The sequence below is a fragment of the Narcine bancroftii genome, chromosome 2 (assembly GCF_036971445.1).
Source record: "Narcine bancroftii isolate sNarBan1 chromosome 2, sNarBan1.hap1, whole genome shotgun sequence".
NCBI classification, from domain to species: Eukaryota; Metazoa; Chordata; class Chondrichthyes; order Torpediniformes; family Narcinidae; genus Narcine; species Narcine bancroftii.
Genome location: NC_091470.1, coordinates 360,218,009 through 360,233,348, shown reverse-complemented (window position 1 = coordinate 360,233,348; position 15,340 = coordinate 360,218,009). Strand labels below are relative to the sequence as shown.

At 36.6% G+C, this 15,340-nt stretch overlaps 1 protein-coding gene across 1 annotated transcript in view; it reads right to left on the bottom strand.

Annotated features, from left to right (window-relative positions):
* psmg2 (proteasome (prosome, macropain) assembly chaperone 2) overlaps window positions 1–15,340 on the bottom strand; it is a 43,727-nt gene that overhangs the window by 24,226 nt on the left and 4,161 nt on the right. The window contains exon 2 of the mRNA XM_069922465.1: window positions 7,023–7,194. Within this exon, the coding sequence (XP_069778566.1) occupies window positions 7,023–7,194 (172 nt within the window). The remainder of the gene's footprint in view (window positions 1–7,022; window positions 7,195–15,340) is intronic.

Genomic DNA, 15,340 nt, shown 5'->3' with positions numbered 1-15,340 from the left:
GAGTATGCGTAGAAGGAAATAAAACTATTCTTTGTGAAGTGGCCTGCTCTCTCAGCCATACATACTCGTGTTCAGGTTTTATGGTTATGACCACTTGTTCTGGATTCTCCCTACCACAGGAAATAAGTTATTTCCTCCAAGATACTATTTACTTTAACCATCCATAACTCAATTACATGACATTTTACTCTTCTGTACCAAAAAGAACATGCCTATTTTGTACAAACCATTTTCATAGCTTAACCCTTTGGCTTCCAGCTTCATTCAGCAAGGCTGTTCCACATATCCTCTGAAGTACTGTGCCCAGAAGGAATGTCAGCACTCCAAATGTGGGCACAGAGTTTTCCACAACTGCTACAGAACTTTGTATTGTTCTACTTTGTCTTAGAGTCATGCAACATGAAAAGGGACCGTAAGCCCAACTCATTCATGACAAACAAGTTGGAAAGGGATAGTGCCATTTGCCTACCTTTGCTTCATATCCTTTCAAATCACTTTCAAACCACATTTTGGTCAAACACAATTGAACCCACATATGGTTAACATCACTCTCCACGGCCATGTTATTTACATATGGTCAACATCACTCTCCAGGGCAATGTTATTTACACATGGTCAACATCACTCTCCAGGGCCATGTTATTTATTATGCAAGTCCCATCCCACTTTGACTTACCAAAGTGCATATGCCACTCCTTGGCCCACCTTTCCAATTCAACTAGATCCTATTGTAAACAAATATATCCTTCTTCACTGTCAATTATACCATAAATTTATGATCTGCAAATTCACTAATCATGGTAACTCCCTTGCCATCCAAAATATTAATAGAGTAGTGGGCAACAATAGACCTAGCACTGACGTCTGAGGCACATCATTGGACATGGGCCTCACAAAAGCAACCCTCCACCATCACTCCAATTAGTAGCTCATCTTCTATCCCATGTGATCTAACCTTGCACACTAACCTGCCACGTGAGACCTTGTCAAAGGCCTAACTGAAGTCCATGCACATCGACCTACCCTCGTCAGTCCTCTTGGTCACCTCTTCAAAAAAAACTATAAGGTTCAAGGTTTTTATTGTTGTATAAATAATACATATTACATGGCATGGTTAGCGTATTAATAGCGCAACACCAGCAACACATTTTCCAATCTGGCGCTGTCTGTAAGGAGTTTTTACGTTCTCCCCATGCCTGCATGGGTTTCTTCTGAGTGCTCCAGTTTCCTCCCACCCTCCAACACATACAGGGGTTGAAGGTTAATTGGGGTACTTGGGTGGCTTGGGCTCATGGGCCTGAAGGACCTGTTACTGTGCCTTGTGTTTAAAGTTTAAATAAAAATGTAATATAAATTATATGCTTTAAGTTTTGTTGCCTGAAAGGAAAAAGTTGCCAGCATTGCCCAGCATCCCTAACAATAAAGAAAGGGAAGCAAAAGAGAGTCCCATCAGAGACAATGTATATCCATCCCTCCCATAGCCACACAGACTCCTGTTCAGTCCAATGGCAACCCGAGCTTCAGGTCCAAACCTCTAATATGATCAGGAAGTTTTCAGTGCCTGAAGCCCTTTGGGAGCCCTTCTTGCCCTCAGTACCTTCTCAAATCCCGGTACCCACAAGCCAGTCTCCAGCAACCTACTGCCTATGTGGATCCCTCAACGCAAGTCTCCAGCAGTCCACTGCCCGTGTGAGTCCTTTGAGGTCTTCGCTGGTCCGCTGCTGCAGTTACCTTCCCTGTACAGTCATCTTCCATGCTTCCCCTTCTCAGGGATGGAAGGGGGGGGTGGTGTTCTCTCAGTTTCTGATGCCCTGCACTGGTCAGCTGCTCAGATTTGTAAGCCACTATCTCCCACACACAAAGCCATGCTGACAACTGCCAAACAGTCTCTTCCTATCCAAGTGCTGGTAGATCCTGTTCCTCAAAATCCCTTCCAGGATTTTCCTAACTATTGACATCGGGCTTTCCTGGCTTGTCCTTACTTACTTCCCTTGTTAAATAACGATATAATGCTAACCACTTTCCATCTTTTGGTACTTCACCCTTCGATTGTTTATGTTTAAAAATGGTTATTAATACGCTAACCATGCCATGTAATCTTGCATTTTTATACTGTTTCAAGTATTCAAATTCATAACCTTCTGAGAGTGTCAAGAGTCATTCTACTTCCTGGCTTATTCAGTTGAAGAAATTGGGCTACTTGGGTTGAGTCAACACGACCCTGTTAACATCAAGCACTACATGGCTGTTCTGTTCCCAAGATTCATTCCATTAAAAGTTTAATTAAACACTGTTAACACTCAAGGTCAGAGGCTTGGAAATTCTCTGGTAGATTCCCAGCCCAGCATCACAAATCTCAAGACCTTCTACATGCAAATCCAAGAATAGATTAAATGAGAAAATATTGGATGTAACTGCATTATGTTAAAGGAACAAAACATTAGACTGCCACACCAAATTACTATTACAAACCTCTAGAAAATGGCACTTAAAGTATTGAAAAAAAAAGAAATGGTCCAGAGGATCAAAAAAAAGGACAATTGAGAGCAAAATTTTAATTTACCAGTAGTAATTTTTCTAAATAAGCAAAAGTTATTGAGTACTTTTGAAAGAAACGACCAGAAATAATCAACAACTTTGGGGCGTGACAATGCAAAAGACGTGTTTTGGTTGAGCTCTCCACGAAGACTACTAAATAGACGGTCAAAACTTTAAAATCAAGATTTTTTTGTCATCAAAAATAGATAAAGCTAGTAAGAAGAAGCTAAGGCAGCTGAGAACAAAGACTGAAGAAGTTCCTATTCAACCAGGAACATTGGGTAAAAGTCCGAAAGGTGGCGACAGAAATGGTAGAATCAGGTAAAACTGGGGAGTCAGGTCAAGAATTGAGCATCATCCTGGAAAAAATGGAGAACGTGAGCAACAGTGATGAGAGATATGACTGAGATGCCATAGTCATGGACCAGTGAAGTATTATACTAATACAAGGCTTTTATTATATTAAACTTGTCAGCCACAAACGAGCCTGCAGCTGACGTGGACATTTACCCCCTCCTTAAATCTTCGTCCGCGAAGCCAAGCCAAAGAAAGAAGAAAGAAAGAGAAAACCACCTCTAACTGGCCAGTGGGAAAAGTGTTTCCATCTGTTAGACCAGTTGGGTGGAGTATCTCTACAGACAAAGCCAATAGCAAGTGATCAGTATAATAGTCCCCCTATTATATCATTACATTCACCCCCCGCCCCCAAAATTGACCAATTTTAATAAAATACAATAATGGCAAAAGCAAAAACAAAAAATCACAAAAGATCAAGGTTACAAACAGAATAAATGAGAATACCTAGTAAAAAAAACAAGCTGCGAGCTTCAGCCTGAGAAAAACTCTGCAACTGTGCTCATTGTAATTGTAGCAAAGATTAGAAATGGTCATAACAGAGCCTCGGGGGGGGCTTTGAAATATGTGTTGATCTTTGCAAAGGTACAGATGGGAGCTGTTGCAAGAAAATTTGATGAGCATAAGTTGGTAAGAGATTGGAGGAAGAAAGTCCTTAAAAAAAATACCAAAAAAGGCAATGTTCAAAGGAATCACTTGTTGGACAGAGTTGGAAAATCGTGTTGCATACTGGGTACATGAACAGAGGCAAATCTGCTATATAGTCACCTGACATAAAATAAGAATATTTGCATTGCAGTGGGCAAAGTCACACCCAGACGTCAGTGATGATTTTTGAGGCTACAGTCGGCTGGTGCAATTGTTTCATGAACAGGAAAAATCTGGTATTATGCCAAAAAAACAAAAATTGCAGAAACTACCAAAAGACCTTGATCATAAAGTTGTACGTTTTCACCAGTTCGTTATATGTAACCAGCAGAAACACCAGTTTGCACTGGTAATTATTGGAAAAATGGACAAAACCTCCATGAATTTTGACATGACAGGCAAAAGAACAGTGGAATGGAAACATGTTAAAACTGTACAGGCCATGAAAGGACCAGGTTTATCATGCCTGGCCAACGGGACAAAGTTAAGACCCTTGGTAATTTTCAAGTGCAAAATTAAACCAAAAATGAAATTCCCTACAGGTATTTTTGTACATTTTCTAGAAAAAGGATGGATGGATGAAAATGGTGTAAAAAACTACGGATAGACAATGTGTAGAACAGGTGAGCAAGCGGTTTACGCAAAGAACGGAGTTTGCTTGTCTGGGGTATGTTTTATAGCCACTTAACTGAGAACACTAAAAGTAGATTAGCACTATATAACACTTGCATGGTAGTTATCCCGGGTGATTTGTCGTCGATATTGCAACGTCTCGATGTCTGCTTGAACAAGCCATTCAAAGGCCATGTGCGTGAGGAATGAAATACATGGATGTTGAGTACAGAAAAGCTGTTTACAAAAGGCGGGGAAAGGGAAATGCATGCTGCATCACTTGATATGCTGTGTAAGTTTGTCCTCAAGGCACACGACAAAGATAAATGGTTTAAAAAGTGCGGCAACTCTCATGCAACTGATAGCGTGGAAGATGATTTATTGTGGGACACTGAAGAAACTGAAACTGCCTCACCAGATACAGACTGGGACCCATGTGATGACTGTTTCAACAGTGAGATTATGGATGTGCTTGCCTCCATCTTTGCTTCAGACGATGAGAGTGAGAATGATTTTGAAGAATTCTAAATGTGTTGTTTTCAGACAATGATAGCAGTGTTCAAGGGTGCTAATTGTGTTGTTATTTTCAATAAAAATCTCAATGAAAATTTGACGCAGTTGGATTTTTCTGTGGTTTTTCAAGGGTTGACTTATACGCCGAGTTGGTTTTTCGCGGGTCGACTTAAACACCGAATCAGTTTTTCGGGGGTTGACTTGTATGCCTGATCAGCGTGGATTGGATTTTGAGCTGAATTTAAGGTCTCAAAAGTATATCCGGCATACAAGTCAACCTCCATTTTTTGAGATTTTGTTAGGTTTCACGTCTCATCTTATACGCCGAAATATACAATAGATCACTGAGGACACCATTATGTAAAAATGTACTACTGCCTATGAATCTGGGAAACAAAATATTGAATTCATGGTATGACAAAGGAATAAGATATGTTGATGATTGTTATATGGAAGGATCTCTTACGTTGTTTGAACAATTAAGAAATAAGTATGGAGTAACTAATGGGACATTCTTTTACTTTATCCAGTTAAGATTGTTCTTAAGAGAAAGATGGGGGCCAAACTTGGCCCCATCCGAAATTAGTGAGATGGAACGAACAATTTGGCTGGGGAACACACCTACATTTATAACTAAGGTATACTTTGCTCTCCAAAATGAAAGTGCAAAACCATGTTTACAGAGATCGAGAGAGAGATGGAAGTCAGGTTTAAAAGTTGCAATAATGGAAAGATGCTGGTCTGATTGGTGTTTGGATAACATGACATCAATTATAAATGCAAGATATGGATTAGTACAATATAATTTTCTACACAAATTATATCTCATACCACAGAAGCCATATAGATCAAAATTGGAACTATCGGAGGTATGCTTTAGATGTGGAACAGAAATAGGAACGTTTGTACATGCTATGTGGTCCTGTGTGAAGGTGAGACCTTTCTGGCAGATTACTGAAAAACTAACAAGGATAACAGGTGACCTTCGTGGGTGACCCAGAGCTTTATATTTTGGGCAACTTTATTGAAGTAAGTAATTAACTAAATTCCAAATTTCATTTGTTAAAATATCTTTAGCTGTGGCTAAGAATCACTTGGAAATCTAACTCTCCTCTACAAATAGCACAATGGAAGACAAACAACTATATACCTATGGAGAAAATCACATACAATCTAAAGAACATATATGACATATTTATAAAATATAGCAACCATATTTGGATTCTATAAGGGGCCAAATATACATTTTTTAAAAATGTGCTACTATTATAAAAATTTGTGACCTTCCCAAGGAAGACTTCATTTTTTAAAAGTCCCAACTGTAAGCCCTGATGGTGTACGGATTTATATTGTGAAGGGGTGGGGTGAAGGGATTGTTGTGTTTTGCTTAGTTATATATAAATATATATAAAGAGTTATATATATTTATATATATTTTGAAAATGGAAAATTTTGTTATGTATATTTATGGAAAAAACAAAAATAAAATATTCAAAATATAACAATCAAATACCAAATATATACCAATTATTTTTCAACAACAAAGACTTCTACAAAAGGAGTTTGGCAAAGCCTGGAAATATAAACTAAAAAATAATGAAAATACTAAATAGGTCATGCAACATCTGTGGAGAGAAAATAGTCAGATTAATAACCTTTCATAAGGTTTCCAAAATGTTCTGTCATACTCATTCAGATGTTTCCTTGTATTTTAATCCGCAATCATAGTGAACAATTTGCTCTTATTGGACCTCCTTTTTATAACCCAAAAAACTTTAGGGGTGCCAAAGCCATTACAGTGCCAGCATTCTGGGTTCAAATCTGGTGCTGTACATTCTCCCCATGTCTGCATGGGTTTCTTCTGGGTGCTCCAGTTTTCACTCATATTCCAAAGACATGAAGAGTTAACAGGTTAATTGGTTGTATGAGTTTGTTTGAATGGCACAGGCTCATGGGCCGGAAGGGCCTGTTACTGTGCTGTACCTGTAAATTTAAAAATCATCAAAGCTATTAGGAAATTTCCATTAAATAAGTAAGTCTGCAGATGCTGGGGTGATGTGTAATAGACAATCGTGCTGGAGAAACTCAGCGGGCTATGCAACATCTACAGAAAGTGAAAGGTAAACAACGGTTCGGGTCGGAGCCCTTCTACCTGATGAAGGGCCTTGGGCCATAACAATGGTTATCTTTTATTTCCGATGGATGCTGCATGACCTGCTGAGTTTCTCCAGTACTTTTGTTTATTGCATCAGGAAATTCCTGTTCTGTAAAGAAATATTAGTCCAAATTTACATTCTTAAAACTGTCAAGAGATGCTCTTCTTTGTTCTTCTCAACATGGAATCTGACACCACTCACCCTCACAGCTGGTGCATATTTCTGCAGAATTCTCCAAAGCTGTTGCATATGGATTGTTTCCCACGACTGGAACAAGGCATTCACTATGGATATAACCGATTCGGGGCAGGCCAAGTGTAGAGATGATCAGATCCGCTGTTAACTGGCCAACATTACCCACAGATACAACTGGCTGTAACATCAAAATTCAAGATTCAATTGATTATCATAGTAATAAAACAGTGTCCTATTACAGATTCGCCATCAGCAGGAATTGCCGAAGCACCTCTTATAGCTCTTACATCAATCCATCAAAAATGGTCTGAACAAATCCAGGTTAAAAACGTTCCTTCCATCGTTAGCATTTAACGTCTAAATCCCTTCGTATGTCCCTAACCTCCAACAGCATTGCACTATTCACTGCAATTGTGGTCTATTTATAACGCCTTAATCCGTTGTTCTGCAAATAGTTGTACTAGTTTCGATCGATTGCCTTGGTTTGTATAGCAATTTGGTCAATACAAGTTGGAAAAAAAATGTGCAATGTAAATAAAGAACCTGAACTTTAACTTGATAGAATAGTGGAGGGTGATCAATGGGGCGGGGGGGGGGGGGGGGGGGGGTGGGGAGCAGGGGGAAGGGGTGGTGTGGAGTGTTGTCGTTTCAGGTCTTGACTCTATTTCATTTGAGATTGCGACAGGAAATATAGCGTGAATAAACAGGAGAGGGGATGGGATGCTTCCATCTCTCCATTACTGTTTCCACTAACAGCTTCCTTACCTATCAGATTCCAGCAAAGGTAGCCTTTGTGTACTCACACATCACTCTCCAGCAACCGTCTCTACCTTCAGCAACCCCCTCAACCTGGTTCCATCTGTTTCCCTTTTGCCTCTCTTTTTCTTCTGAATATCTTCCACCACTCTCCTGCTTCTATCTCCTAATTCCATTCATAGTCAGTCACTGCACAGAAGCTTTTCGGCCCAACTCATCCAAAATTTGCATTTTGGGCCAGTCCATTTGCCTGCATCTTGATCATATCCTTCTAAGTCTTTCTTATCTTTTGAAAGTCAGAATTGTATCACATTTAATTTCCTCCGGCACCTCCAGATACAGACCACTTGATTTTTTCATTAAAGTGACTCAGGTTACTCTTATTCTCTCCCCATCCCCTTTAAACCTATTCCCACTGGTTCTATAATCATCTAACCTTGGAAAAAAAGTGAGAACATGCACTTTTTCCATGCCACCCACGATGATATAAACTTCTAAATCCCTCACCCTCTGATGGTCGAGTGAATAAGGCCCAGCCTATGTAAACTCTCACATAACTGAAGCCCTCTAGTCCCTACAACATCCTGTTGAACATCCTCTGCACCTCTTCCAATGTATTGATGTCCTTCCCTAACAGGGTGACCAGAACTACACACACTACTCCAAATATGAGCTCACCTACACCTTGAACAGCTGAATCATAAGGTTCCAACCTTTGTCCTCAATACCCCACCCATGGAAATCAAGCAGGCTAAATACCTTATTCACCATCTTGACAACTTAAGTTGCTACTTTCAGGGAACCACGCACCTGCACCTCTAAGTCTCTTGTTACGAACTAACAAACCTTCTAATTTTGTTTGGGACTAAAGGGACTTACTTAGCACTAACAAAGGAACAGCAATGGAAAATTCACCAGACAATGGTAAATTCAAAATAATAGATTTTATTAAACTATGATAACATAACATTTCTTACTTATCTCTAAATTTAACCCCACTATGCGCAAATGTAAATGCGTGTGTGTAATTAGAGCCCCACTTTTGAAAAGTCAATTTTAAAACTTCAGCATCATTTTAGTCTTGCTCGAAGGTCTTAAATTTTTCAGTTCAGAAATAATTATTAAGCGCTTTTAAACATCCTATCTTCAGGCCTCTTTAAACACACAATTCTTTCAATTAGTTGTCCTTCAGATTCTTCAAGCATCCTCTGAGCCACATATATATCTCCTGTGAATAGGATAATACAAGTCCTGTCTTTCCAGGATCAAATCTTCTTCTTTTGAATGAAGACTTTGGAATCTGTTTTCCAAATGATGAAACTGTCCTCTTTATCTTAAAGAGACAGTCTCTTTTGAAATCTACTTATTCTGTTGGGAGTAATACATAGTCAGCGTTTCCCCTTTCTCAGGAAAAATTACTGCTTGTCAGTTCTGTATCTTAACAAAATGGTGAATTTCCTTAAACTGACTTTGTGTCTCATTTCGATAATATATTTCTTGTAAATCTCTAATGTGACATGGTATGTGACATCATTTGTCTTTGAAGTTCATATGGTCTTTTGACGCAGATATGCTAAAAGTATTCAAGTCCACTTATGCCTCGAGGAGGACTTCTCAGAGCTAAAATGGCCAGGTGGTTCTGAAATAACACTTATTGTTTTCAGTATCTCAAAAACCATCATAAATACTTTCATCTTCTTGATTCCAACTTCAATCAGTAGCCATTTTTGTCTCAAACTGGCTTCTGTCTTCCATCTCAAAGAACCATGTGTGTTTAAAATGCTGATGTGTTGCCTTTGTGCTGAAGTCAGCTAACAGCTGGAAAGAACTATGTGGCTGCAGAATGTAAATGAGCCCTGTCCTCCCAAACTAACGTTAGCCTATATTTATATAAAATATAGTCTTAACATTAAACTAAGGATTAATATTAACACACATCTGTTACACTCTTCACAACAATCTCCAGGGCTCTATCATTCATTGCAGAAGTCCTACCCTGGTTTGATGTACCAAAGAGCAACAACTCACACCCAACAAAGAGTTCAAATTCCATTCATCACTCCTTGTCCCACCTTCCAAACTGATCTATATCCTGCCGTAAACTCACTTCCCACCACACTACCAATTGTTTCATATTGCCATCCAAACTGTTAAACAGTGCATAGCCTCTTGCAGACCTCACTAGTCACAGGCCTCCAAATCTCCCCAACTGACACTACTGTTCAACATCATCCTTCACTCCTCCTCAGTTCATTGATTACCTTTATCCCAGCTATCTTCCCTGTTCACATTCAGTCTTTTTTTCAAACTTTATTTAAAGATAGAAAAAATATAACATACAGTCTAATAATAATCAAAAGATAATTTTACAAAGATCATATATATATATATATATACAAAAAACAAAAAAAACCCAGGAAAATTTAAAAAAAACAACCCCACCCTCCCAACCCCTCAGCCAACTCCCTTAAGGGAAGCCAAAAATATAAAGTGTATATATATATATATATATATATATATATATAAACTATAAACATAAAGAACAATTCAAAGTATATCTAAATGCATATATTCCAAATATGGAGACCATTTACTAACAAAAAAGGAATAATTATCATGTAAATGATAGGTAATTTTTTTCCATAACAATACAAGTTTTCAATTCATTGTGCCAACCTAGTATATTAATCTCTGTATTGTCTTTCCAAGTACTCGCGACACATTTACACACTACTGATAACCCCAAACGTACAAAAGCAATTTGAATTTTATCCAAACCCAATCCTCTCAAAGAAATCAAATTAACCAACAAGAAAATCATTGGGTCTAATGGTAATATAAAGTTTTTACAAAACTACTTTAATTCCTTGCCAGAATGGTTGAACTTTAACACAAGTCCAAACAGCATGTAAAAAAAGTTCCAATACATGAATCACATCTAAAACATCAACCCATATTTTTTTCAGTTTCTCCGGAGTCAAATATAATTGATGTAAAAAATTATAATTAACCATTGCATATCTTACATTAGTCAATTTAATTACATTATCCTGACACATATCCGCCCAATCATCTTCAGGAAAAAAAACCCACTAAATCACTCTCCCATTTAAGTTTAGATTTTTCGCAATCTGTCTTATCTATATGATCTTATAACAGATTATACATAACCAAAATATAACCCTTCTTTGGTACAGAGGAAATCAAAGACTCAAATCTCGACAAAGTAGGTAAATTCATCTCTCTACCATAATTATCCTTTACCAAGGCTCTAAGTTGATAATACACAAAGAATTTACAGATATATTAAAATCTCTCTCAATTGATTAAAAGAAAGAAATTGTCCCTCTTCAAAACAATCCCGTATTGTCTTTATACCCTTAGAATCCCAACTCTTTAAATAATTATTAAACATTGAAAAATAAATACGCTGGTTATTATACAATGGAGTTAAAATTGATCTTTTGATCCCAAAACCCTATTTTTTAAAATCCAGATCTTTAGCAAATGTTTCAATACCGGCATATTATGTTCCTGTAAAAAATTCAAGTTCCAACGAAATATAAATCAATGTACCTCGACCTCAGAAATACACTCCATTTACACCTTAGCCCAGCTAGGAGGCTGATCTAGATCCATCAACCTACTGATAAACTTCAACTGGGCCGCTTCATAATAATTTTGAAAATGTGGTATCTCAAGTCCAACTAACACATATTTCCATGTAAGTTTTTACAATGCCATTCGAGCTAATTTACCTTTCCATAAAAACTCACGCACTACCTTATTTAAATCCTGAAAAAAAACCCTTTGAAAGTAAATAAGGTATTGACTGAAATAAATATTGAATTTGGGGGAAAATATTTATTTTAATACAATTGACCCTACCAATCAAAGTTAATGGAAAATCTTTCCACTTAATCAAATCAGCTTTAATCCGTTTTAATATAGGCATATAATTTAACTGATAATTAACATCTACAAACACATCTAAATATTTAATTTTATTTGTCTGCCTTAATTTTGTAATTGTTTTAAATTCTGAATAATCTCCTATTCCAACTGGTAAAATTTCACTTTTATCCCATTTAACTTTATATCCTGACAATTCTCCATATTTTGACAAATACTCTTGTAACTGCTTCGACCGTTCCAATTCCGTCAAATATATCAATACATCATCTGCAAATAAATTAATCTTATATTCTTCATTCATAACCTTCATCCCTCTAATTTCATAATTTTGTCTAATAGTCTGAGCTAACGGTTCAATAACCAATGCAAATAAGGCTGGTGACAATGGACAGCCCTGATGAGTTGAATGAGTCGACCTAAAGGATAAAGAAATCTGACCATTTGTCACCACCCTAGCAATCAGGTTCGTATATAAAGCTTTAAACCAACCAATAAAAAAAGGGCAGAATTTAAACTTTTCTAACACCTTAAATAAAAAAAATCCCCCTCAACCCTATCAAAAGCCTTTTCTGCATCTAGTGCATCCATGGTTAGGCTGCTTTCGGTACGCATTGACTAAAGTAATTAATCGAAGAATATTATCTGATGCATTTCTGTTCTTAAATAAAACCTGTTTGATCAATATGTATCAACTTAGGTAAGTATGTAGCATGTCTATTAGCTAATACTTTTGTTATAATTTTATAATCTACATTTAATAAAGAAATTTCTATATGGAGACACTTTTAATGGATCTCTATCTTTTTTTTGGAATAATAGTTATTAAAGCACTTGATCAAGATTCTGGGATCTTCTGTTCTTCAGTAACTTGTTTTAACACATCTCCAAATGCATTAGATAAATCATCATTAAAAAATGTATAAAATTCCACAGAAAATCCATCATCCCCTGGGGACTTTTCATTTGGCAATTCCTGTATAACTATCTTGATTTCAAAATCTGTAAATGGTGATTCCAATTTCTGAATATCTTTCTCATCCAATACTGGTAACCTTAATTTAGATAAATAAGATTCAATAGAACCATTATCCTGCTTCCCCTCAGAAGCATATAATTTTTGATAGATAGAATAAAACTGATCAATTATTTCCTGAGGCTTCTAAGTAATTATTTAATTATTTTTAACGGCATTAATAGTCCGAGATGCCTGTTCAGCTTTCAATTCCTAAGCAAGTACCTTGTGAGCTCTTTCTCCCAACTCATAATAACGTTGTTAAACGCTCAAACTGATAAGTTTGTAAAGTATTATAGCATAATTTCAATTTCACTAAGGCAACTTTTTTGTCTTCAGTTATAGCCTTCTGAAAATCTGATTTTCCAACATTAAACTTTCTGCCATACATTGTTTTTTTAACTTTCATAGAATAACTAATAACCTGTCCCCTCAAATAAGCTTTTAACGGGTCCCATATTACAAAATGACTATCCACAGAATTAATATTCTCAGTCAAAAATAAAGAGATATGCTCTTTAACAAATAACAAAAGTAACAAACTCTGGGTTTTTTTCGATAACATTGCATCAAACGACGAACGTACCACTTCTGAACTTTCACAGAAAAAATAATAATAATGAATGGTTTGATATCTCTACTTTTATATTCGGCTTGCAGTGCTCTACCCTGTAGGCATGCAGATACCAAAAAGAAATCAATCCTAGAAAATGAATCATGTCGTGATGAATAAAAAGAAAAATCTTTCTCTGTAGGATTAACCTTTCTCCAAATATCAACCAGATTTAAATCTTTCATCAACACATTGATTTGCATTGCCATCTTTGATTTCCCTATACTCTTCGGGTTTCTGTCCAATAAAGGTTCCAAAACACAATTAAAATCTCCTCCAACTAAAATATTTTCGTTAGCTAGTTAACAATAAAAAAGCTTCTGAAATAAACCGCTCATCATCTATTTTAGGCGCATAAAGATTAAACAAAGTCCAAGATTCAGCAAAGATTTTACAGTTCACCCATAAAACTCTACCAGCATTTCCCTCTAAAGATTCCAATTCACATGGTAAAATTTTATGAATCAAAATCGCCACCCCTCTTGCCTTAGAATTAAAAGAAGAAAACACATGTCCAACCCAATCTCCTTTCAATTTCAAATGTTCCTTTACGGTCAAATGTGTTTCTTGTAAAAAGACAATATCAATTTTCATTTTTTTTTAACATAAACCAATACCCTCTTTCTCTTAATTGGATTATTTAATCCCTGAACATAAAAAGTTGCAAAATTCAAAATAGACATTTTTACTAACTACTAATATATTTACACTCTATAACGCTCCCCTTTATAATTCTTCAAAAGCAACAAAAAATATCCCACCCCTCAATAAAACCAAAAAAAAATTTTAAAAACCACTCAAAGGTAGTAACACCCTAAAAATCTGGGTGTGGTAAGCCGATTAGTGGTAGATGACAGTCAAAGCTTTCAGTGTCATCCACCCCCCCCCCCCCCAAGCCAGATACATATTCATTATGTAATTAAGAACAATCAAATATAATATATTCAACCCAATGATTCCAAGCCCAATGATTATTCCGGATCTTCAATGTGAAGAAGACTTTGTGTCAACTCTTCTTTCTTTCCATTCTTACCATTCCTTCCATACCCATTTCCATTTACCTTCCTCTTAGGAGACGATGATGAAGTCCGCCCATTTCTTCGCAACTCTGGCAATGAATTAGCAAAAACCAAGACATCATGATCATTCTCAAAAAATTAAGATTGAAAGTTTCTGTAAAAAACCTTCAAAATTGCAGGATAACGAAAAGCAAACTTTTAGCCCTTTCTTTAACCGAATTAAGTTCCCGTTGTCTTCTAATAACCTCTTGACTCAAATCAGCATAAAAAAACACTATTATTTTGAACCATCAACGGATATTGATTCTGCCACATTTGCTGTACCACCATTCGTAAAATCATTTTTCTATCTTGATATTTCAAACAATGAATCAAGACTGCCCTCGGTGTTTGTCCTGGAAATGGTTATTTCCTCAATGCTCTATCAGCCCGATCCAGTTCCAAACCTTCAAGAAAAAGCTCTTTACCTAGTACCTCTGGGATCCAATGTTTAAAAATTTTTATTGGATCAAAACCTTCAATGTCCTCTGGAAGACCAACTGTTTTCACATTATTTCTTCAGCTTTGATTTTCCAACAAATCAATCTTCTTCAATAAATCCCTTTTTTTGAATCCCCCAATCTACAAAAGAACCTTCCACTTTTTCCATTTTTTCTCTGTTGCATTCCACCTGATTTTGACATTCAGAAAAGGCTGTTTCAATTTTTTAAAAATTATCTTGTACAATATCAACAGATTTTATACATCTATTAATTTCACTCTTAACTACAGTCATTTCTTGTTTCATAGTTGACATTTCATCACACAAAGTATTCATTTTTGTTTTCACCTCCATAAATCCTTGGGTCAGTTGACATTTATTTTGACATATTGTCCATTTGGCAAGCAATCCCTTCCAAAACAGTGAACACTGAGTCCAATCCAGATTCCAGAGCCACTTTTTGAGGTCTACCTTATTTAACTGCAGGCTCCTCATCCTGGGCAAATTCCAATGTTAAGTTCCTCTTCT